General features: G+C 39.8%; 1 protein-coding gene across 2 annotated transcripts in view; it reads left to right on the top strand.

Moving 5' to 3' along the window:
* LOC149849110 (Rubisco methyltransferase family protein) overlaps positions 1-25,271 on the top strand; it is a 145,175-nt gene that overhangs the window by 66,402 nt on the left and 53,502 nt on the right. For both annotated transcript variants that reach the window (XM_089998507.1, XM_089998500.1), the window contains exons 8-9: positions 22,752-22,924; positions 23,607-23,709. In XM_089998507.1, the coding sequence (XP_089854633.1) occupies positions 22,752-22,924; positions 23,607-23,709 (276 nt within the window). The remainder of the gene's footprint in view (positions 1-22,751; positions 22,925-23,606; positions 23,710-25,271) is intronic.

Raw genomic sequence — 25,271 nt, 5'->3', positions numbered from 1 at the left:
TTGCCAAGAATGCAATCTTCACATACAAAATCTATTTCTTTATAATTTGAAAGAAATAAAAACAAGTGTAATTTGGTCACGCTAGGATGTCCTAGTCTTTTGTGCCAAATTTCTATATCTTTCTTTTCCACAAAATTACAAAATTATTGTTTTGGTAACTCAAGATTGTCCACGACATAAAGATCGCCTCTTCTATGGCTTCGCCCAATCGGCTTCTTGGACTGAAGATCCTGTATTAGACAATCATTAGATGAAAATAATATTTTGCAACCATAGTCTGTAATTTGAGAAACTGATAAAAGATTTAAATTTAATTTTGGTACTACTCTAATATTTGGTATGTGAAAGATTGGATGTTTTTGAAAAATCTCAAAACTTTTGATTTTCAACGACGTTCCATTGGTAGTTGAAACATAAGAGTCATTTGGGTTAAACTTACATTCAGACAATATGGACTCATTTGGTGTCATATAAAAGGAAGCACCAGAGTCAAGGATCCAAGAGGTCTTACTATGGTCACCACTTGTAGATATGGCCGCTCCCGAAAAAGACAGAGCTTGAGCTTTAATCATAGGTTGTAGCGCCTCCATTAGTTGAGCTAATGAGAGCGAGCCAATGCACTTGGAGTCGTATATGTCACTCCTTTCAACCGAAGCAACTCTTTCTTTATGACCATCTTTCTTTCTTTTGGGACAAAAAGGCTTGATATGTCCTGGTTCGTAACAATGATAACCAATTATCTTTCCACCTTTTTTATATTCATGATCACCCCTCTTTTCATTTCTCTCATAGCTGTTGGAGTTCCTTCCATTCTCATTTTTAACAAAATGAGAAAGTTTGTAGCTTCTAGTATGATTTTCGGGCTTTGACATGGCAAGCACAAATTTTTCATCTTTTGAAACGGAAGGCTTTTTAATCTATTCTCTTCCATAGTCAATTCTTCAAGAGTTTTCACTATGGAAGGAATACCTCCTCTATGAAGGAGAACCAACTTAGCTCCTTCAAATTTGGGTCTAAGCCCGTTAATAATTTGGTAGAAATGCTCCGTTTTAATTTGGTTTTCACGGAGTTCTACGTCTTGTGGGCAATGCCACTTTGGCTCAAGAAGCGAACTCATCCCAAAGAAGAGAGAGTGCATTTTATTCTCTAATGCTCATCTCTTCTTGAGTCATGGTTCTCACCTTGTTTTGAACATTGCATATGTGTGCAATATTCTTAAGACTATACATGTCTTTAAGATATTTCCACGCATCACTAGCGAAATCAAATTTCGCCAAGCTAGAACATTTGTGGATGTTCACACTATTGATGAGCTATCCAATTATTTTGGAATGACCCATCCTCCACTCTTTCCATTTCTTTTCATAATCGGAAACGACTTTACCCATTTTCTCTCCTTGAAGTGCAACCTCCTTCCCATTCTCAATTTTCGTAAGAATGAGCTTAGGCTCTTTTCGGTACCGTCCACCAAACCCCATAGTCCTTTTTCCCATATTTTGTGTTTTACTATGGATGTCCACATTACATAGTTAGTATCGTTTAGGCTTACGGGAATGGAGACTATTACTTCCCTTTCATTCTCCATTTCTTTACAATTCAAAGAGAAAGTGTAGAGAAAGAAAGAGTGGGGAAGAAAAGAAAGAGAAAGAAAAAATAATACAAAACATTCTTGAGAGGTGGCACGCTTCCCGATGCAACAATCCACGATTTGTTGTATCCGCTAAGCTCACGATCCTCCTCTTTATATTGTCACAAACTTTTCTCTAAAAATTGCTTTTGGACCACCAAAGCTCTGATACCATGTAATGAAATGGATTGAATCCAATAAACACGCAAGAACACACTTTCAATCTATGTCACATGGGTGCGGGTGCGGGGATTCGGCACTTCCAAAAAAACCGGGTGCGGGGGTGCGGCAGGGGCAAAAATGTAATATATATATCATGTATAGTGTATATGTATGAATGTATGGTAGCTGTTAAGGTCCATGACATTTATGCCCAACTTACTTTTTACCATTTTTTTATCTTATATGGTTGTCCCCAAAGATGAAAGTGATGAGTTGTGGAGCCTGATTCATTGTTTTTGCCCTTGCAGGAAGGGGGGTCCGGGGGCTCCCCCCGGCGCGGGTCCCGCTGCGCGGTCAGTGGGTGGGGGTCCAGGGGGGGCCGCCCCTGGCAGGGGTTTATAGGGGGGCAGTGCCCCCGCCCCCCCCAAAGATTTTTTTTAAAAATTCCGCAGCCCATTTCATAGGGAAAAAACATTTTTAAAAAAAAATCCAAAAAAAAATGGGCAAAAATGACCCTTGGTGCAATCAACGCACCCAGGGTCGGGTTGACCTCACCCGGTGCCGCACCCGCACCCGCGTCGAGTTGCGTCGACACGGGTGCGGCACCCTGCTAGCCGAATCCCTGTGACATAGCTTTCAATCAAGTAGAATACTTGATTGAATCATCAAACCACCCATACAACAAATTTGTTATTGCATAGTCACTCAAAAATGAGTTGGAAATATAAGGCCATTAAGGGCCTATTTATAATACAAATGGGCCACTAGGGAGCAGCCCCAATATGACTGTTGGTTTGCTCCCAACTAGGGAGCAGCCCCAATATGACTGTTGGGCTGCTCCCAACGGTCATGAATATGACTGTTGGGACTTGGGAGCAGCTCCAACAGCTATATTGGAGCTGCTCCAAAAACACAAAAATACAAAATAAAATAAAAGTAAAAGATAAAAATAAAAGTAAAAGATTGTCTGCCCATAATGGGCTGACACCTATTACAATAAAAGACAGAAATACCCTTTCTGGGTATTTCAGTTTACAACAAATGTATATACTTATATATATGTAAGTATATATCTTAACAATGCATACTGTATATATATACATATATATATATTCAGGTCTGTCGACCTTTTTGTTGCATCTAAATATAGTTTTATGATTCAGATTAATCGAGTTACATGCTTATGCATCTAGATATATTTTTGTGATTTAGATTTGTTGATCACACATCTAAATATAAATATATATATATATATATATATATATATATATATATATATATATATATATATATATATATATATATAGGTGCTATCGATCATATGAACATGCATCTAAATATATTTTGATTCAGATTTGCCGAGTTACATAACCATGTATCTGAAGATATTCTTTTGATTCAGATTTTTTTGTCTATTGTTCATGTATCTGAAAAAAAAATCTGCATGTAAATTCAGTTTTGTCAATTTACTGGTTCATGAATCTGAATATGTATACTTTGTGGTCTAGCCGACCCATGTATATGATTTTAATCATGTACATGAATCAGCCAACATGTGGTACATGCTGTTATATGCATATTTTTTTGTCATGTACATGATTTTAATCATGTATATGGATCAGCCAGCTACACGTTGGTGCAAGTCTGGCCGACCTATGTACATGGATCAACCAGCGTGTGAGTACACAGGTCTGACCGACCCATGTACATGGATCAACCAACATGTTGTTAGCTTGACCGAACCATATACATGATTTTGATATGTACGTGGAACAACCCTAGCTAATGGCTTGATAATCGGACTAGCAATGATATGTTTATTGTTAAGTGGTTGATTCATGTATATGAATCTGATCATGTACATGAATCTGATATGTGAATTGCACTTCTCTTGCTACGATTGATACATGTACATAATTCTGAGTATGTACATGAATCAGACCAGCTATGAATGAGTTTGTGATGGCAAATACATGTACATGAAGATGGTCATGTATATGTTTATGATCGAAATATGTATTTTCTGAGTTGATATATAAATTTGATCCTAAATTGATTAGTTTGCAATTGTGCATGTCATACACATGAATCTGAAATTAATTTGATGTTTGCATAATTGTGATCATATGCATGTTTGGTTGATTATGCATGGAATTAATCATGAATGGTGTGTTCTACAAGCATTGTATTCGCATGCATATGTGCTTAGCTTAATGTGCATTCATTTTGTGTGTTTTGAATGTGCATTGTAAACATGTTTGGAAACAGTGTGTGTTTAGCATGTTCACTAAAATTTTGCAAGTTGCATAAATTACTTTTGAGATGTGTTGGTGGTCAGATGTGAACCACTGCGGGCCGTGTAAGCCAGGAGCATATGTTGTTTCAAATGTTGTTGATTTATGCATTGCAAAATTTATTTCTGAAAATTTATTGGTTTTTCAAATTTAATTATAATGTTAAATTGTGAGGGCTAGGGCCCAAATTTGTTTGTTTTGCACGTGGATTTGCAAAACGGTTCTTGTGTAAAGAACTTGAATTTTGTTTTGAAATGGTGAAAGAGACCGGTGTAATTAATCTCTTTCTTGATGTCCCTTCTACAGTGTGAGAATCTTAGATGGCGATCATGGGAGACCGTGAGGATACTAAAACTCCGTGTGCAATTGTGCCCTTGAACCTGATGTGGTGGTTCACATCAGTCATGGTTTTAGGGAGATTCAGTCACTTTGCCTGCGGGTGATGTTGTTAACTTAGCTGTAGTTTCTGGTATACCAAGAAAGTGACGTCAATGGTTGAGGATTTCATTGATGTTCCGGCATTAGGTGATGATTCCTAATGTTCCGGCATTAGGTGAAGATTTCTAATATCGGTTGAGGAGCAAGTGGAGAACCTAATAATTAAAATACAAATTGTGTGTGAAGTTATAATTGAGAACCTAACTTGAACTTCAAGAATTTGTACCCGTTTTGAGTATCCGCGGGTTTAAGAAAAAGTAAAAATTAAATTTGTGTATTTAAATAGGGATATGCATGCAAAAGCAACTCTGATAAATAACTTAATAAGTTATTCATGCATGTGCATTGAATCATGCATATTTTACTGTTCAGTATTAGTTCATGCATTCATGCTTATTTGGTTTTGCATGATATTTGTTTCTACGTGTTATTTGGTTGAATGCTTGAATGGTAAAGTAGTTGCGGTAAGTTAATTGCTTGTGATATTCCTTTAAAATTTATGCATGAATTTGTTTATGCTATTTCCTTTACTGTTTGGATTTTTAGAGGATTTCGTACGAGGATTTCGGTTCTTACCCATTTTCTTAAAACTATTTTACAGACACAGATACTCAGTGATGTCTCAGACTTGCTAGTTGGAGGCTACGAGAGTTGTAACTGGTGTTCTGGGTTATGATAGGATGGCTCGAATTGATATAGACGATTTTTATGTCTTAGATATTTGACTTTTTGATAAATTAATAAACTTTGGTTTATTCTTTATTTGATTCAATGCACGGTATGGTTTGTTATTTGGTATATTAAATTTGTGATACCTCAGATCCTTAGGAGTGTTTTTCGTAAATGATTTAAAAAAAAATCCATTATTTTCGAGGGTCAGTTGGGGTCGTTACATAGAGATACTGAAATTGAGGTAGGAGAGAAGACGAAGGTAAAAATAATCCTTTAGAAGCCAAATTTTTCAAATATCTAATAATACGCATCACAACCCTCATGTTCATAGAGGTAGGAGAGTGCTGAAATTGATTGGCCATATGAACTCCATGTGCTATGTCTGGTCTGGTAATAGTCAAGTATGTCAATGCTCCAATCTGCCGATATAGAGTATGATCTTTCAGAGGTTCTCCATTATCAATTTTCATCTTTGCATTTATCACTTTTGGAGTATCTACTCTTTTGTCAGCAGTAATTTCAGACCTGTTAATAATTTCTGTTGTAAACTTGGATTGAGACAACAGATACCCTCTAGGAGAATATGCAATATCAATCTCTAAGAAAATTTTTAAAAACCCAAGGTCAGTCATTTCAAAAATTTGCTTACGAATACATTTAACTTGATCTACTCCTTGTTTATCTGCATTGGTAACGATCATATCATCAATTTAAAGCAACAAAATAACAATACCTACAACAAAATTCTTAACAAACAAAGCAGTGTCAATATAACATGAAGTATATCTAAGTTTAAGCATAACAGAACTAAAATAATCATACCAAGCTTTTGCAGCTTGTTTAAAACCATAGAAAGCTTTTTTAAGGCGTAACACTTTTCCCTTAAGAACATTATATCCGAGGGGTGGATTCATATATACTTCTTTCAAGTCACCATATAAAAATGCATTTTTAACATTCATTTGATAAATTAGCTACTTTTTAATAGAAGCTATGGCTATGAGAATTTTAACAGTAATCATTCATGCTACAGGAGCAAATGTTTCTTCATAGTCAATACCGTATTCTTGTGTTTGAAAGATTTATATGGTACAAATCTATCTGGAACTCTTGTGGTCTCTTTGAGTGTAATTCTTGTATTTTCTTGTTTTTCTATGGTTGAATAATTTTCAAAAGCACTTAGTTATTCATTATCTTGACTTCTTTGATATTTAATGACATTCGGATGATCGTGGGGCTCAATCGCTTGAGATTAGTTGCAAGTTATCCCATTATCTTTGTTTAAGATAACGTTAAAACCATTTTCTTGTTGGATACAATGCATTTATTCCATATTGAACTTGATTGTTTGTTGATGAAATCAAGAATAGCCACAGATATTGCAATTGATACCTTACATTGTTGATCAGCTTATATCTAAAAAAATTCCATCTGGATTATGAATCATACATACCCAGTCAACCAACAAAAGGATCTTCTTTTCTTATAAGTTGCGTCCTATACCAGTACTAGATACGTATAAGTGCAAAACAAAATAGGTCCAGATCCGTTTTGTTTTTTATTCCCATTTTTCATTTTAGTCTAGTCTTAGAAACTCAAATCCCGTTCATGGAATTGGTACCACGAACCCGAACCCTTATTAGAATCCAAAAGCCCCTACTTGATAGAATATAAATAAAAATGAATTGGCAATTGGGATAATTATTAAATGAGATACGATTACCATATCCGCTTTACCATTAATTAGAAGTTAGAAGATAGAAGAGGTTTCTTTCACATTTCGACTCAGAATGGATCATGCAAGAATAAGAATTTCATGGATTTAAGCATAAAGTCTTCTTTTGACTAACTAACTTCAATATGAATGGCACAGACATAAGTTGAATAATCAAATTTGGAATTCAATTAAAAAAAATCTTCTCAATAGATCTATGTCTATGCTCCCATCCCGCCTATACCACAATCATGGATTTTTCATACGTGTGTCAATCATTGAAAGTGGATTCCATGTGTAGGATAACTTAGTTATTCTGTAAAACCCGCAAAATTTCGATAATTATCAAACTAAATAAATGATAAAATCCTTTGAAATAAATACGATAAAATGATATAGAGTCGATCCAAATGGATCTTGAAATCCAAACTGGATCAACTGGATCCAGTATCTGGATTCAGATACGATGAATGAATTCGGATCTTGGATGGATCCAAAACCCAATTAGAATCCAATTGGATCCAAATAGGGTCAAACCATAATTAAGATCCAGAAATGTAGTTAGAAAGTTCAGAAGATTTAAAATATAATTATTATCCAACTCATATTTGAGATTCATCGAGAATCAATTCGTATATAAGAGAATTTTAGTTGCAAGAATGAGCAACTAAAGAGGAGTTGGTGCAGTGGTCAAGATGATGTACTCACAGGGAAGAGAACCTCGGTTCAAATCCCCCTGTGCGCCGAGCCATTTTGACAAAAATATTTTTATTACTTTTGCTGAAACTCGAAAAGACCTTAGAACTTCTCATTTAAGAGGGCTTAAATGAGGAATGACGTTTTTCAAGAGGGTGGTGGCTGACCGATTTCCCAAGTTGGAAACCCAATAAAGGACATTGAAGAGGGTGAGAAAAACGTTTTGGGAAGACCACCATGCCCACGATTTTAGAATTGGGAGAAGGAGTCTTAAATGAGAATGGTGGTTCCAAGGAAAGAAAAAAAAATATAGATGTTATTTTTGGAAAAGCCGCCAAACAACTACAAGAGGTTAAATAAATTTATGTTGCAAGAATTTGCAACGAAATAAGAAATGATGTACTGGTGGGGCTCGCTACCCCTTAGGTTGAAGATCCTTGGTTCAAAATCCCCTGTGTGCTAGGGATACCTTTTTACAAAAAAAAAAACGTTTTGATTAGATATTTGAAATCCGAAATAAAAATCAACGTGGACATAAATGAGGAAAGGTCGACCTTCTAAAAATAGAAGGCTGAACGGGTGGGCCTCATTGGGAGCCCAACCGTTCAGTTAGGAAAGGAGCCTCCCTTCCACCATTTCAAAATGGAAGGGAGGAGTTTCAAGAAAATTTTAAGAGCGTGGAAGTTACAAAGCCACAATAATGAGGTGAGTTATTGAAAAAAAACGGAAACCCATAAGGGGTTTACAAAAAAAATGAGTCTCAAAAAGACTCTTTTCCTTTCTCTCCCAATGTTCCCTTGTCAACAGAGTTGCAGCCTTCTCCTTCACTTTTTTTTCTCCACCTCCATTACTTCCGGCGAGAAGCTTGCATGAGCTCATTCAACGCACGAACCACCATTGATTCCGGTGAGGTGTTAGTGCGGAAAGACCAGACGTCCACTAGGGAACAAACCATTCATCTTCGGATTCACATCTTCAACAAGGTAAGGGCATTGTATTTTTATGCATGTGCCGGTGCCATGGAACAAGTATGGTGTGGATCACCTTGTTACCAGCCATGCTTAGGGATGAAGTAGTCCAAACAGAAAAAAAAATTTAAAAAATAAAATATATATCATACCACCTTGAGATGATCTAGGGATCGATCCAGCACTTAATTGAATCACATATATTTATATGCTTTATGATTTTTTTTTTATAAAAGCATAGGTCTGATCACTTGATCAGTCCAACACCAGGAGGAATCATATATGTATTTTCTGCACATATGTATGTTGTTGAACAATAAAATAGTAATTTAAAATGCTGGAATGTTACATTGTTGATGCAGGGCAGGACCCGAGTGGGTCCATAGTGCCACCCGATCCGCCACAAAGGGTAGATGAAGGACCCCGCGGGTATGACTCACTTGCAGGAACAGAGCCACGACGCAGGGAGGTCCTCCTGCGCACCTACGCCAGGTGTGGTGGAGCTCGCACGCCCCAGAACCAGCTGCAGACAGAGGCTAACCCGGATCGTGGGTCGGATCCTAATCTGGACCCGCGACCCGGGTCCAGTAAATAGTCTTTTAAAAGGCCCTTCCTAGGGTTGCGTGGAGGCAGAGAAGATTGAAAGCTCCAGCCGTTATTTACTTTCAGCAGTTTTTCCTATTCTTCCTTCCTGCATACTGTTTTTCTCCTTTACGTTCTTTATTGTTACTGTTTTCCTCATTGTTTAGTGAAACTATTTTGAGTTTAATAAAGAAGTTCAGCCACCGATTCACGGTGGGCCATTATTTCACTCCTCTATCGTGGGCTGCATCAAATTGGTATCAGAGCCACACCCATCTTCATCAGCGAGATGGCTCTTGAAGCAGGGAGCGATCCGGTGCGAGGCGAGGAACGTGAGGAGGCCGGCAGCGAAGACCCATTATTGCGTGTCATGGATGTATTGACGAAAATCCAAGAAAACATGATGCGAATGAGTAAGGATATCGCCGGCCTGTCAAAGAGGATGGACGAGTTTGAAGATCGCGTGACAACACTCGAGAAACCCCAAGAGCCATGCGCAATATTGTGCGCAGGCCTCGTCGAGGGCGCAACAGCAGGTCCACTTCCCAGCTTTACCGCATCCCTGCAGCCGACGCAACACCAGCAGGGTCGAAGCACCGCGTTCCTGCCGGCGACAGCCCTCGCCCCTGATCTGAATAACGCGCAGCAACACCAGGGAGCCCCGATGAGCAGCAACCCCCTGGTAACAGCCCCACCATCTAAACCGCGCCTCCCTGTGTTGGGATCGCAGGTAGGACCGAACCTGCAGGGACCCAGCAGTGTGCAGGGGACACCTGCCAGTCCCGACGAGTGGTCGCGCGTACCTGGGGCTACGCTGCAGGTCGACCCAAACCTGCAGGGTCCCAGCCTTGCGCTGGGCCCACCTGCAGGTCCGGCCTCGTGGCAGGGCACCACGCGCGATGCGCAACAACTGGACCTGGGTCGACAGGGGCCCAGCGTCACGCTGGGCCCAGTTGTAGACCCAGGTTCGTCTGTCCGAGTATGGGGAGAGCCATCTCTCCCTCCTGATCCCGCGCGGGGAGGCTCCGAAATGGTACCTCTACGAGCGGGAGCGGGCCAGACCCATTTGGGGGGACCTGACATCAGAGGGTCCAACTCGGTTTTTGTTCCAGCAGGGCACAGGCCCGTTTCGTTGGGACCAACCCTTGGGTCCCAGAGAGCGGGTTTGGGTCTAGACCTCCCTTACCCAACCTACCTAGTTGGTTCAGGTGCGCGGGCAACCCCGAACCAGAACCAACCCAGTAATTTTGACCTACAAAGTAGATTTCATGCCGACCCTAGCCCATATCGGACCCGGACGGAGCTCCAATTTGGATTTGAGCCGGGTCAAAACCAGACCCATAATCTCTTGGATCGGGGATCGAGTTCAGACCAAGCCTATTATCCCCAAAACTCGATCCTCGATCCTTCCCATCCATATCTGGCTCCAACGAGTAGTGTAGGAATGGGCCCGATCCACATCCCATCGGGCGAGTCAACCCATCCATATACCCATCAAACCCCATACCCAAACCCAAACCCACCTGTTTACCCAACCCTGCCCCCGAACCCAACACAACATCCGGCCCAACACCATACTCCTAACCCACCACCATATTATACCAATTTTACCCGCCAGGAACTAGGAACTCACCCGAACCCTCCCCCCTACCTTGGACTTCCCATCATTCCAGTACCACAATACCGGCCGTAGATGGTGCCCGCCCACGGGCAAACCAGACCGAGGCAATGTCAGCAGGAACCGGCGCGCCCTGATCGCCGACCCCCCATCGGGAGAGTTCGACAGCACCAACATCCCGGCGAGCCATACCACCCTACGGGCAATGAAGCAACATGGGACGACGACATTTTCTGGAACGAGCATCCTGCAGGAATGGTGGAGCCGCGACAACAGAGAGCACCAGACCACTCCTCCACCTATGGCGTAAAACTGGATCTTCCGGAGTTTGCGGGGCGATTCGACGCGGAACAGTTTTTCGACTGGTCTTATGCAGTGCAGTTCTTCTTCGACTATCACACCGTCGCTGAACATCGTCGTGTCTCGCTAGCGTCTACGCGATTGAGAGGCCTAGCACAGACATGGTGGGTGGAGCTCCAACGATCAAGGGAGCGACAGGGGTTAGAGCGCGTACAGTCGTGGGAGGAAATGCAAAGACTGGTGCAGTCGAAGTTCGTGCCTTCGGATCACGCCGAGCGAGCCTACAAGGAATACCTGACCCTGCACCAAGGTTCCCGAACTGTAGCAGAGTACACCGCGGAGTTCCATCGTCTTTCCCTGCGTGTGCAGATCGAGGAAACAACTCGCCAGCAGGTCACGAGGTACATTTCGGGTCTCCGTCCTGCTATCTCTGATGATTTTAGTTGTGTCACAGTTGAGACATTAGATCAAGCCAGCAGTTACGCCATGAATATCGAGGACAAGCTGAAGCGAAGACAAGAATATAGGACGACCCGTAGTGAGCCCCCAGTCGACCCAAGCCGAGTTTCCCAACCAGGGGGGCAAGCTCCCCTAGTGATTCAAAGCCTAAAGCAGACCTTAGCAAACCTGACCAGTCAGGCCCAGCTTTCCACACCCGGTCCAAAGCCAAACCTAGTGAGTCGACCCTTCGTTGTTTTAGGTGTCAAGAGTTAGGACACGTCGCGTCCAAGTGTCCCACCGTGAGCAGGAACACCCGTCTTGTTGAAGGAATTGTAGAGTCTGCAAGTGAGAGTGATAGTGATGATAAGTCATTCGTTGAAGTTGAGGATGAGAGAGGAGTCATAGAGTTCGACGGCAACGTCGAAAGCTTGTTGTCCATCCGTCATATGTTGACCACACCCAGAGAATCGGCCCCATCGAAATGGCTAAGGAATAACATTTTTAGGACCCGGTGCAACTGTGAGGGGCACACTTGTGATGTCATCATTGACACCGGAGCATGTGAGAACATGGTGTCTGAGAGTGTGGTGTCTACCTTGAAACTCAACACCGAAAAGTTGTCCCAACCCTATAAGATGGCCTGGTTCAAGAAAGGAAACGAGGTTCCCATCACTCAGCGATGTCTAGTCCGGTTTTCCATGGGGGAACACTACCACGATGAGGTGTGGTGTGATGTAGCCCCTATGCACGCGTGTCACATTCTTTTGGGACGTCCCTGGCAGTTCGATCGCCAGACAACTCACGATGGCCGCAAGAACACATACTCTTTTGTCTTTAATGGCCATAAGATAGTCCTTCTACCTATCAAGGAGACTGGTTTCCCCACTGTGGACAAACCTGAGCGAGTCCCCTGACTCGCAGGCCTCTCGTACCGGCTTTTCCTGAACCATTGTCAGGAAGAGGGCTATTGTTATGCCCTAGTAGCAAAGCTAGTGATGAGTTCGTCAGTGTCCATTCCCGCGGACGTTGCCCCTCTTCTAGAGGAGTTCCGCGACATTATGCCGGATGAACTACCTGATGGATTACCTTCGGCAAGGGTAGTGCAGCATGCCATTGACTTTGTGCCAGGGTCGAGTCTACCCAACCTTCCCGCATATCGCATGAACCCCACTGAGCATACTAAGTTATTAAGACAGGTTCAGGAATTGCTGCAAAAGGGTTTCATTCGTGACAGTGTTAGCCCTTGTGCCGTTCCCGCCTTACTTACTCCTAAGAAAGATGGGTCCATGCGCATGTGCGTCGATAGTCGTGCGATCAATCGCATCACAGTCAAATACCGTTTTCTCATTCCTCGTTTGGATGATATGTTTGATATGTTATCTGGTGCCTCCATTTTCTCAAAAATAGATCTAAAAAGCGGGTATCACCAGATTCGTATACGCGAAGGAGACGAGTGGAAAACGGCATTCAAGACGCGTGATGGATTGTACGAGTGGTTAGTCATGCCGTTTGGGTTATCTAATGCCCCAAGTACCTTTATGAACATGATGACCCAGGTCTTGCGTTCGTGTATTGGGAAGTTTGTTGTTGTCTACTTTGACGACATTTTGATCTATAGTTCCTCATTGTCCGATCATTTGAGTCACCTGCGTCAAGTCTTAGATATCTTGAGAAAGGAAAAATTGTATGCCAATGCCAAAAAGTGTGAGTTTATGACGTCCAGTGTCGTGTTCTTAGGGTTTATTGTGTCATCTGATGGTGCCAAGGCCGACCCCGCAAAAGTCCGCGCGATTGTCGATTGGCCTACCCCAAAGACTATAGGAGAGATCCGTAGTTTCCACGGGTTAGCCACTTTTTATTGACGTTTCGTGAGGAATTTTAGTACCCTTATGGCCCCCATCACGGAGTGCCTCAAAGGTACTAGCTTTCATTGGATGCCCGCGGCTGGCAAAGCCTTTACGATCATCAAAGACAAAATGACCACTGCTCCTGTCTTAGCTCTCCCAGATTTTAGTGCAGTCTTTGAGGTGGAATGTGATGCCTCCAAAGTGGGGATTGGCGCTGTCTTGAGTCAGAATCGTAGGCCCGTTGCCTTCTTTAGTGAGAAGCTGACTCAGGCCAGGTGCCAATACTCCACTTACGATGTTGAGTTCTATGCCGTTGTACAAGCCCTTCGTTATTGGAGACATTATCTCATTTATAAGGAATTTGTCTTGTACACGGACCATGAGGCTTTGAAGTATCTGAATACTCAAAAGAAGTTGAGTGCTCGTCATGCCAAGTGGGTCAGTTTCTTGCAAGAGTACACCTTTTCGCTTCGCCATCAATCTGGTACCCTGAACAAGGTGGCTGACGCTCTTAGTAGGAAGAACAACCTTCTGATGACTATGTCAGTGCAGGTCATTGGTTTCGAACAATGCAAGGAGTTATACCCCACAGACCCTGATTTTCACAAAGTCTGGGAAGGGTGCATTTCTTCAGATCGCACCCTCGACCCCCGTTTTTGTATTCATAATGGTTACCTCTTCCGTGGTAACCAATTATGTGTACCCAATTTCTCTCTTAGACTTCGGTTAATTTCTGAATTACATGAAGGAGGGCTAGCAGGGCATTTCGGGCACGATAAGACGTTCGCCCTCTTAGATGAACGATACTTTTGGCCCAAAATGCGCAAAGATGTTGTCAAGTTCATCCAAGGGTGTCATGTGTGTCAAGTGTCTAAGGGTCATCGTCAGAATAGTGGTCTGTATACTCCGTTACCCATTCCTGAACGACCGTGGGAGCACGTATCCATGGATTTTATCGTGGGCCTTCCCCGCACACCACGTCGTTTTGATTCAATTTTAGTAGTTGTTGACCAGTTCTCCAAAATGGCTATCTTTGTCCCATGTAAGCGCACCACCGATGCCTCTTTAGTCGCCTCATATTATTTCAAGGACGTTGCCCGTTTCCAGGGTCTACCTCACACAATCACTTCTGATCGTGACACGCGTTTTATGAGCCACTTTTGGAAATCATTGTGGGCCATGTTGAAGACGAAACTTCAGTTCAGTAGTGCGTATCACCCTCAGACTGATGGCCAAACCGAAGTTGTGAACCGCACCCTAGGGAATTTGTTACGGAGCCTAGTGGGCGAAAATGTCAAAACTTGGGATCTCATATTGCCCCAAGCCGAGTTCGCTTATAACAACTCCATTAACCGTTCTACTGGTAAATCTCCGTTCCAGGTAGTGTATGGTCGGTCTCCCACCCATGTCGTTGATCTAGCCCCTGTGTCTGATCTCTCAGCTCCAGCTCCGGATGCCTTTGATGCTGTCGAATATATGCGTGACATTCACAGACAAGTCCGGGCCAAACTTGTTGAAAGCTACGAGACCTACAAAGCTTTCGTAGATCAGGGTCGTCGTGATGTCCATTTCGAGGTCGGTCAACTTGTCTGGGTGTATCTGCGGCCAGAGCGTTTTCCTGTAAGCACCTATAGCAAACTAAGTCCTAAGAAGTATGGCCCTTTTAGGATCCTTCAGCGATTGGGTTCGAATGCTTACCTCCTTGAGCTGCCCGATGACTGGCATATTTCAACGTGGCTGATCTGTATGCTTACTGTGGCAACAAGTCAACAGAGCCGACTTCTTCCCAACCAGGGGAGAATGATGCAGGGCAGGACCCGAGTGGGTCCATAGTGCCACCCAATCCGCCACAAAGGGTAGATGAAGGACCCCGCGGGTATGACTCACTTGCAGGAACGGAGCCACGACGCAGGGAGGTCCCCCTGCGCACCTACGCCAGGCGTGGTGGAGCTCGCACGCCCCAGAACCAGCTGCAGACAGAGGCTAACCCGGATCGTGGGTCAGATCCTAATCTGGACCCGCGACCCGGGTCCAGTATATAGTCTTTTAAAAGGCCCTTCCTAGGGTTGCGTGGAGGCAGAGAAGATTGAAAGCTCCAACCGTTATTTACTTTCACCAGTTTTTCCTATTCTTCCTTCTTGCATACTGTTTTTCTCCTTTACGTTCTTTATTGTTACTGTTTTCCCCATTGTTTAGTGAAACTATTTTGAGTTTAATAAAGAAGTTCAGCCACCGATTCACGGTGGGCCATTATTTCACTCCTCTATCGTGGGCTGCATCAATTGTATATGTGAAATAAATGTATGTCGGTGTGATCATGAGACAAAATTTTGTGTGGGCTTATGACTTGATAAATGCAGAGGGTGTACATCTAAATATGCAATTAGCTATGTGAATGTGCTTCCAAAGAAACACATTTCATGTGCAGCTGACATTAGGCAAAGGTCGGCATATTCACAATATTCACACGAATCTGGATATTTTCTGTGCATACAATGATATACCTATTCATGTGACTATAATCAGTTTTGTTATTGTTTACACCAATGCCTATCTATCAGATTCTAGGGAATGCTAAATTTATGTTCGTCCATCTATCAGATCAGTAGATGCACGATGGCTAATTGGGAAGTCTACATAATAGTAGACTTTACATGAAATAAGTTTGCATGATTGACAATTTGCAGACCTGTGTTTGATAAAACGCTACTCATATGGAATGACCATGTGTAAAGAATTGGTATTTAAACATGTCTTAGTTAATAGCTGATTTTTAAATAACAAAGATGACTCCTTATCAAGTCAATTCATTGTTTTAATCTGTGTGCAAAACCCATTCACATGTTTTATTCTTGACCAAATAATAAAATCAGATTTAAATAAAAAGAAAAAAAAACTAGGTTTGTGAAGTAGCATGGAGCCAAATGACCCCAATGAAATAGCTTAAAACCTTAAGTAATTCCAGATTTTTGCCAAGTCATGAAAATTGCTTATGGATAGTTTCTATGTAAGGTTTGCTTGCCACATTATCGCTTCAAAAACATACAAACACGTGGTTAAGGTATGATTTGTTTCTGTTTTTCATTTTCACAGTACTGAATCAAGTAAAAGGACTTTTGAGTTTGCATAGGTCAGATGCCATTGCGAAATACTCTATATATTCTTTCCTTGAAAAAAAAAGGGGGTTTCTTATAGAATTTTCTAAGGTATTCCAATAGCTAGAAGCTCATGCTAATGGTTCCACCGTACAGGTTACAACAGACTCCCTTGCACCCTACGATGTATTTGGTGGCTGGGACTTTATTTTTAGAAGTCGGTGGGTTAAATTAGTTAGCAAAACCACTAGTGCCAACATCAAATCTAGTATGAAAACAGTTATTTGGGCTTGCTGACCGAACCGACTGCTAAAGACGGGCAGCCTGGTTTAGTCATTCTGCTGTGTTAAGTAGTGGTAACTAGTGTTTCACCTTAGTAGTGCATCCAACAGGATATGTCAACTCGAGTCATCTCGTCGAACTCGAGTTACCAATAGGGTATGCTGCCTTATTGCTGTGCCATGAGTAGACAAAAGAAATATAGAAAATGAAAATAAAAGGAGGGCAGCTAAGTACGAAAACAAGTTCTTGGTTTCATTGAATGAGTTGGTACTATTTGGATTCCGGTAACGGACCGAAGGGATCTATAAAATCGGATATGGGATCTGGGGCTGCCATCGGGTTTGTGACCCTACCCGTCAATGTATGCCAAGTGGCTATGAACACGAATCTACGATTGACAGTTTGCAAAACAAAGACTTAGTGCGACCTTTTAAATGAAAAATGCTGGAATTCGCAAAACCTAAATCTTATGCATGTCCTCGTTTAATTCGATAAGCTATAGAAATATAGAAATACGAATAGTTTTAGAATAATGTGCTTTTCATTTTCTGAGTTTGTGAAATATAAAAAAAAAATAATAATAATAATTTCACATGATGCTTTTCCGTTAAATGATATAAATATTTCATTGGAAGTTCGTGACTATGCTCATACTCACCTTAGGTCTTAAACTCACTAAGGTAGTTAGACATTGGTTATGGCACACCTCACTGCAGTGCACATGTCTCAATAGTATAATGATTGTATAATCTATTCAAGGAGAAAATGTTATATGTTGATGATTATGGCAAGTGAACGAGATAGCAATGATATATATATATATTGTCTACAGTTTGGTATGTGGCCTGTGTTAAATGCAGATGTTTGTTATAATTGCAATCGCAAAAACTACAATGGCATGATAGTATAAGATTGAAGGTATACATACAAAACGGTTGTGGTGCCATATGGACACCTATGATGCTATGTGAATTGCATATAATTGAATCATGACTGCATGTTATGACACGTTCTGTGCTAATTGATCTATGTTTGTTTTGCAAATATTTACCTAATAAAGAGCATTTGTCATGTCATGATCATGTGAAAGCTCAAAACTGAGCTTACGGTCTTGCGGGACCATTGTAGTGCCATACACGCACTTATGAAATGTTAAAGTTGGGATATGTCATGTGGTAGCATAACCAGTGGGGTACGATACATATACCCTAGTATAAAAACAAAAGCTAAATTAATACATGATGACATAAATGAAAAATCTATATCCTGGGTATGCCAGAAAGACAATATATGTTACCAGTTTCTATTTGGGATTCTGGGTATACCTGAACGATGGTATATGTTACTGGTTTCCCAGGGTTCTGGGTACATCTGAAAGATGATGTATGTTACTGGATCCAAACAAAACAAGAATAAAAATTATGCAATATAAAATAATTAAGGGATTCTGGGTATGCCTGAAAGACAGTATATGTTACTGGTTTCTCGGGATATTGGGTATACCTGACAACAGTATATGTTACTGGTTTCCCAGGGCTCTGGGTACACCCGAAAGATAGTGTATGTTACTGGACCCATGGTCTACCTTGGACAAGGTAGATGGTACAAACTCCGTGGGACATTTTAGTTTTTGTGAGAGCGAGACGTCTCACCCGGTCCCCAGTCCTCGGAGTTAGGGGGCCAGGACTACCGATTCGTCCTAGGTGGTAGGTCAAAGTCTTCTGCAGAAGTACATGGTGCATCCAAATTCTTGTTCTAGCCATTGGGGAATACTCTTTCGGTCGTGAACCGTCCCCTTTGGATATCCGTACGGCTAGTCATACGGGTTATAAAATAATAAACCCCCGTGTGGTCTCGGTCCGCTACGATGTCGAATGCCTGTGCGTACCCACAGGGTAATTAACAAGATGAAACATAAAGTTAGTGCATTAAGAAAAATCTTCAAGTAGTTGCATATTGCTTGATGTTGCAATTATTAAGTAAGTTGTGATTCCTATGGTGCATGCCTTAAATTGGTTTTTCCTTGACAAGAAAAATGTGATAACTTATTAATGATATATTGAACATTGGTGTTTGTGCTTTATGCAAATTTTACATAGAATGATGTACTTAAGTCAGGTGTACATCCACATAAGTTCCAAAGTTATTATTACTTATATACATATGGTTCATACATACGATGTATCATGCTTTGATGTTGATGGAAATTAATCATGAAATACTTAACTTTAGTGACCTGTACATTTATCACTTATTAAATGGTTATTAGTTCTATCTAAACATGTTGCACATATACTTGTACACATGACACTGTGCACATGCATATGGATATTATGCTTCTTACTCAGACGTGGTAGTCTGACTCCTTCTGAATTAATATTTTTAGGAAGAACAGTATGTCGAGCAATTGCGGTCGCCGCTGCAGACAGTGCCATGTGACCATATCTTCTTCAGATGTCCTGAGGAATATGACTTGCAATAAATCATTAAGTTGTAATTTAAAACTTGTGGTATATCAATGCAAGAGTTTATTTTACTTAATGTCTGGAGTCTGTGCTATTACTTGTAACCCGCCCAAATAATTTGACTAAGGATTTAATAAAACTTTTTCACTGCTGTTTAGAAAAAAAAATTATTCTAAAATTTTAAAGCTAAATATTTGGGGCGTTACATATTCATTATCTTTACTTCTTTGATATTTAATGACATTCGGATGATCGTGGGGCTTAATAGCTTGAGATTTGTTGCAAGTTATCTCTTTATCTTTGTTTAAGACAATGTTAAAACCATTTTTTTGTTCTAGAAATGCGACATTCTTAGAAATATAAAGTTTGTTGTTTTTAACATCATAACACTTAAATCCTTTTTGGCATTCTCTGTATCCTAAGAGTATACGTGGAATTGGTTTAGGAGATAATTTATCATTCTTATGAGTGAGAACAAAACATCTACACCCAAAAACCCTTAGTCTAGGATAATCAGGAGAGTCATTATAAATTTTTTTATATGGTGAAGGATTTTGAATTTTTGAAGAAAATAGCATATAAGATATATAGAGGTAAGAACTGCTTCAGCTCAAAAATGTTTGGAAACACTTTTAGATCTGAGAAGAGTTCTAGTGGTCTCTATTATATGCCGATGTTTTCTTTGTGCCAAACCATTTTGTTGTGGCGTATTAGCACATGACCTTTGATGAAGTATTTCATTTTCTCTTAGATATTGTTGAAAGTCATTAGACATGTATTCACCCCCTGAGTCAGAACAAAAAATAAATATATTGGACTTTAAAATATTTGTCGCTAACTTATGAAATTTTTTAAAATTCTCAAATACTTCATGTTTATGATTGAGAAAATATATTCAAGTATAACAGGAGTAATCATCCACAAAAATAACAAAATAAGTGTATCCTCACTTGGAGGCAAAGGGGTAAGATCCCAAACATCAGAATGAATTAATTCGAGCGGTTTAGTAGCAGAGAAAGACCTCTCTCAAAATGTAATTGATTTCACTTTTGCAAGAATACAATCAGTACAAGAGATTTGTTCATTACAAAAGATCCTCAGATAAGGAATGTTGGATAATTTATACATACTTGGGTGTCCTAGTCTTTGATTCTATAAAACTTTATCCAATTTTTTAACATCAAGGCAAAAAGTCTTGATAGGAATTTTTGACTGATCCATATAGTACAAGTCTCCTTCTTTATGCCCTTTCTCAATCTGCCTCCTGGACTGGAGATTTTGTATTAAGTATTGGTTAAAAGTGAAGAAGACTCTACATCCATGATCAGTGATTTGAGAAATAGAAAGTAAATTTAAATTTAGTTTTGGAACAAATCTTATTTGAGGAATACTAAAACTAGGACATTTTTCAAAATTTTCAATTCCATTAACACTAAGAGAGGTTCCATCGGCAATGCAAACATTTCTTTTGCTAGTAGAACTTCTACAATTGAAAAGTATAGATTTATCATATGTCATATTAAATGATGCACCCGAGTCTAAAAGCCAAGAAGACATAATTGGAGGAAAAAAAGAAGAGACAACAACACCGGTCACAAATTGTCCTTTGAGTAGAGGTTGCAATGCCTCCACGAGTTGAGAAAGTGACATGTTTGAAATTGATTTACTTGAAGAATCTTGGTCAACTTGTGAAGTACCAACCAAAACAACTTCTTTTTATCTTTGTTCTTAAATTCTGGACAAAATAGTTTAATATGTCTTGGTTCCCTACAATTATGACAAAAAATACCTCATCTTTTCCTTCCATCTCCTTTTCTTTCATACACACTTTTTCTTATAGTTCTTGTTCTTGTAAAAGTGTGGGGGTTTGTATCTATGAGTGTTGGCACCCGGTTTTGAAATAGCCAACAGATTGTCCTTAGCTTCTTTTGCTTCATTTTGAGAACTTAATCTAGTCTCTTACATGCAAACTTGAGCTAAAACCTCTTGAATAAGAGGAAGCTCATCTTGTCTTCTATGTATGATGTTGTTTCTCATTTGTTCAAACTTGGGTCACAACCCTCTCATGAATTGAAAGAATTGATCATTGCTTATTTGCTTCTTTCTATTTTAAGCATCATTGGGAGTTTCTCAAATGGGCTCTAACTTAGCCATTTGATCCCATAGCCAAAGTACTTTCTAATACTCTTGTTGTCTTGTTTACAATTGTGTATCTTGCTTGAAGCTCTCATCAAAATGCAATGTTGCATTAAGTATATGTTTGTTTAATAAAGAGTCATGTTTCATCGATTCTTTCAAATTCCAAAATAGTTTCACATGTATCTTCGTTTATACTTCTCATAAATAAGGACAGTATCTTTGCATGGGCAATTTTCCATTCCTTCAAAGCTTTCTTATAACCTATAAGTGCTTTTTTCTTTTCTTCTCTTTTAAGAACCTCCGCTTTAATGATTCCATCATTTTCTTTAATGGATTTTGTGAGTGTGTTGTGGTTTTATTGTGGAACCATCAACTAACAATAAGGACTCTTTTGATGGCAGTAGCCCATAAATTGTAGTTTTTTTCATCAAATTTTATTGGAACTACCGTCACCACTTCTTTTTCAACCATAGAATCAAAGAATACAAAATAATAGAGAAGAGAGAGAGGAAGAGAAAAAAATACTTGAGCAAACTTTGAACTCTTTTTGAAGCACCAATGTCTATGCATTCATATGAAGACCAATCTTCAAGAAAGTTGGTATACATGCTTCCCGAGGCAAGGGCCGATCTTCATGCTACCTCAAAATACGCTTGAGAAAGAGTTGAATAACACAAAGGAGTCAATAGGCTTTGATACCATGTCACGAATTGAAGAATATGCTTTTGGAGTGCCACTTATGGGCAAGAGAACACTTTGCAAATATGACCTCTTATGGGTCAACACATGAAAACACAAGAATGCGCTACAATGGGCTGAGAGAACACACATAAAATAAATAATGTTATTGGGGAGTATTCCTTCAGAGATTGTTACAAATGAGAGAAGGGGTAGACCCCTTTTTATATACACAAGAGACTCCTAGAGAGCCATTGGGACCTACCCACCCAACGGCTAGAATTCTAGCCATTGGGTAGAGTTTCAACGACCCTATCAACATTCCCCAAAGCCCATGAGGCTGGGAATAAATACAATAAAAAGAATAAAAATAAAAACAGAAAAATAAGAATAGAAAAATACTTATTTCTGTTGTACATGTGAAAAGACTGAAATACCCTGAACTTGGAATATACGGAAATGTACAGAACTGTATATGTAAGCATATATGTTATATATATGTTTACATTTAACAAACCATGTGTACATGCACTAGAATAATAAAGACAATGTATAGTATTTTTCACATTTGCATTTTCATTTATTCAGGAGGCATTCTACTTGTCTGTGACTATTCAGGAAATGCATGCATTTTTGTTGCTATACTGGATAGTACCTTCAAGTGATGACCTTTAATACAGATTGTGTTCAAGGCACACATTTTTATTGGCCTTTTCTCATTTTATTTATGTAGGTTTTTATATCCTACGGGAAGAAATCAAATGGCGAGCTTTTGCTTTCCTATGGTTTTGTTCCTGGGGAAGGCTCCAATCCAAATGATTCTGTGGAAGAGTCCCTGTCAATTAACAGTTCTGATCCTTGCTTCAAAGAAAAGTTGGAAGTTTTGAAGAAACACAACCTGTCAACGTAAGAATCATTTCATTTTTTGCATGTCCTTGATTGTGCCATTTTTGAGCTTTATTTCGTACTCTTCATTGTAGGATGCGTGTTTATTATCATAACATGTAAACATGACAATCATTTCAATTTCCAGATTGGAAGCTAGAATTCCTTGTTGGTACTAAATTGGTTGCTTATGGCTCAACTTTTTTTCTAGATTTTGTATCTAGACAATTTGTGTATGTGCCTCCATGAAAGAAAATATTATGTTTATACTCCATAAAATGTGCTTGTTAGGTCGTCTTATTGAGATTCAAGTCTAGGCTTCAATTGATAATGCAATGGACCCAAATAGCTGGTGAATTTCATATGGATTAAAGTGCTAGAAGCTCTTACAATACCTGAGGAATTCTGAATTTCTTATTTTATTGCTTATTTCACAAAATTATTGTTTTATGGATGCATTTTTCAACAGAGGACATCCATCTCTGGGCTTACAGTTTGTCCAAAAAGCCAAAATTCTTTTGAATGATACTCTTCATTGTCATATGGGCCTTGGAGCCCTTTTTAATTTGATGACAAACAACTTTCAGCAGTTTGGTTAGCTTGGTCTTATACACGGGGTGATGTGTTTCCCCTGCTCCTTCATTGGAAAAGCAGAATATGGTACCTTATTTGAGTAATAATTATCTTGAGCTTTTGTGGACAGGCCTCAAAGATTTCCTCTACGGATCACTGGTTTGCCATTTGAGCTAATGGCATATGCTTATCTGGTTGTTAGCCCTCCAACTATGAGCCGGCAATTTGAGGAGGTCTGAAAGTTCAACATTCTCATGTTCTCTTTCAATTAATTTAATATTTTCTTATTTATTGCAGTAAAACTCAAGACATCATGCATATTTTTGTGTATTCATATTGAATTGGTATCATATGATGAACTTTTATCCCATATTGTGTTTTTTTTATTGACATTTTACTATAGTTTTTTGTTCCTCTTGGTTGCTGAAAGTTTTCGAACTTGGTCCTGGTCCAACCAATGGATCTGCAACTTGTGAAATCTATACAGCGGTTCTCAGGGAAACTTGAACACTAGGCAACATGCTCTCCATTCATGTTGCCATGACATGGATGTGTAACCATTGGTGGATATGCTTTCCTGATGTAGGATATTAGGTTTTACCTAAAAGGAGTAGAACAGAAGTTATAGACATATGGCAAGAATTGGTCATATGTAACAAACAGTTAACCATCATTAAGCATCTTTAAGTAATTAGATGTTCTGTGCTCCACTTGTTTGTACTCAATTGTTGAATCCTCCATCTAAGCTTTCCTGAACTTTTTGGTTGATTTGGCTGGTTGAGAAAACTTTGTTTTTCAATTTGAGGACCTACTTAAATTTGTTAAGTCGTGCCTGTTTAAAAGTTAAAGCAACCTTTTAAAGAAAACATGGTCTTATCCAACAGCAGTTCTTATTGGAATATGCCATGAGTCCCTAGATGGATGACAGTTGTGACTCCATGTCGAGATGCAATAAACACGAGGGATACTTTGGGATCAGACAAGGAGTTGACTGATGACAGCAAGTTGGTTGGTAAATTTCTTTATCCTGTTTAAGTACTTCATGCTGGTAGATTAATATTCAATATTATTGTGGAAGTCCATATCCAATTGCATAGAATTTCTGAAAGTTGAGAATGGATTCTCCATGGGGTTCTATTACCTATTGTCGTCATGCAAAACCAAGCGAGACTTTTTCTGATATGGTATACATGATATTGGGGATGTCAGTGAATTGGGTTTCAGACATCAAAAGGAGTCCTAAATTCCTAATCCATCTAGCCAGATTCAGTAAAGAAAGTGCTACCAATTAATAATTGGATTCGGATTCTGTATGCAGTTTGCATCCGAATCTGAATCCGAATCCTGTTATACATAAAACATATCCGAGTAACATCATATCTGAATTCAGTATTACCTTTTTCCATCTGTATCTAGGTCAGATTCAGTAATGCCTAGGTATAAACCGAGAACAGCCAGTTTACATCCCTTATAACATATGTGACTAGAAGCTGGTCTTGTTTCAATAGGCACTGTATGCATGTTGTCTAATTGGATCTTCCTTTAGAAGCTCTTCTTGATCTCTTTGTTCAAAATTTACTCATTAGCACATGTTTGTGCAAAACAGTGGCACTATAAGTTTAATCCTAGATGTTTTATGCTTGCATATGAGGAAATTGATTAAAGATGGGTTTGCAGTTATGTGAATTGAGGAAGGAGTTAAAAGGATCTATCGAAAGCATGTAGATCGAGAGAGAATTTTTCATGCAGTTTGAACAAAGGACATTAATGTTAGCCCACAAGGGCTCTGCTCACC

The sequence above is a fragment of the Nuphar pumila genome, chromosome 1, assembly GCF_984573655.1.
Source record: "Nuphar pumila chromosome 1, dmNupPumi1.hap1.1, whole genome shotgun sequence".
In the NCBI taxonomy this organism is placed as follows: domain Eukaryota; kingdom Viridiplantae; phylum Streptophyta; class Magnoliopsida; order Nymphaeales; family Nymphaeaceae; genus Nuphar; species Nuphar pumila.
The sequence above is the reverse complement of the archived record's forward strand: the minus strand, read 5'-3'. Positions and strand labels throughout refer to the sequence as shown.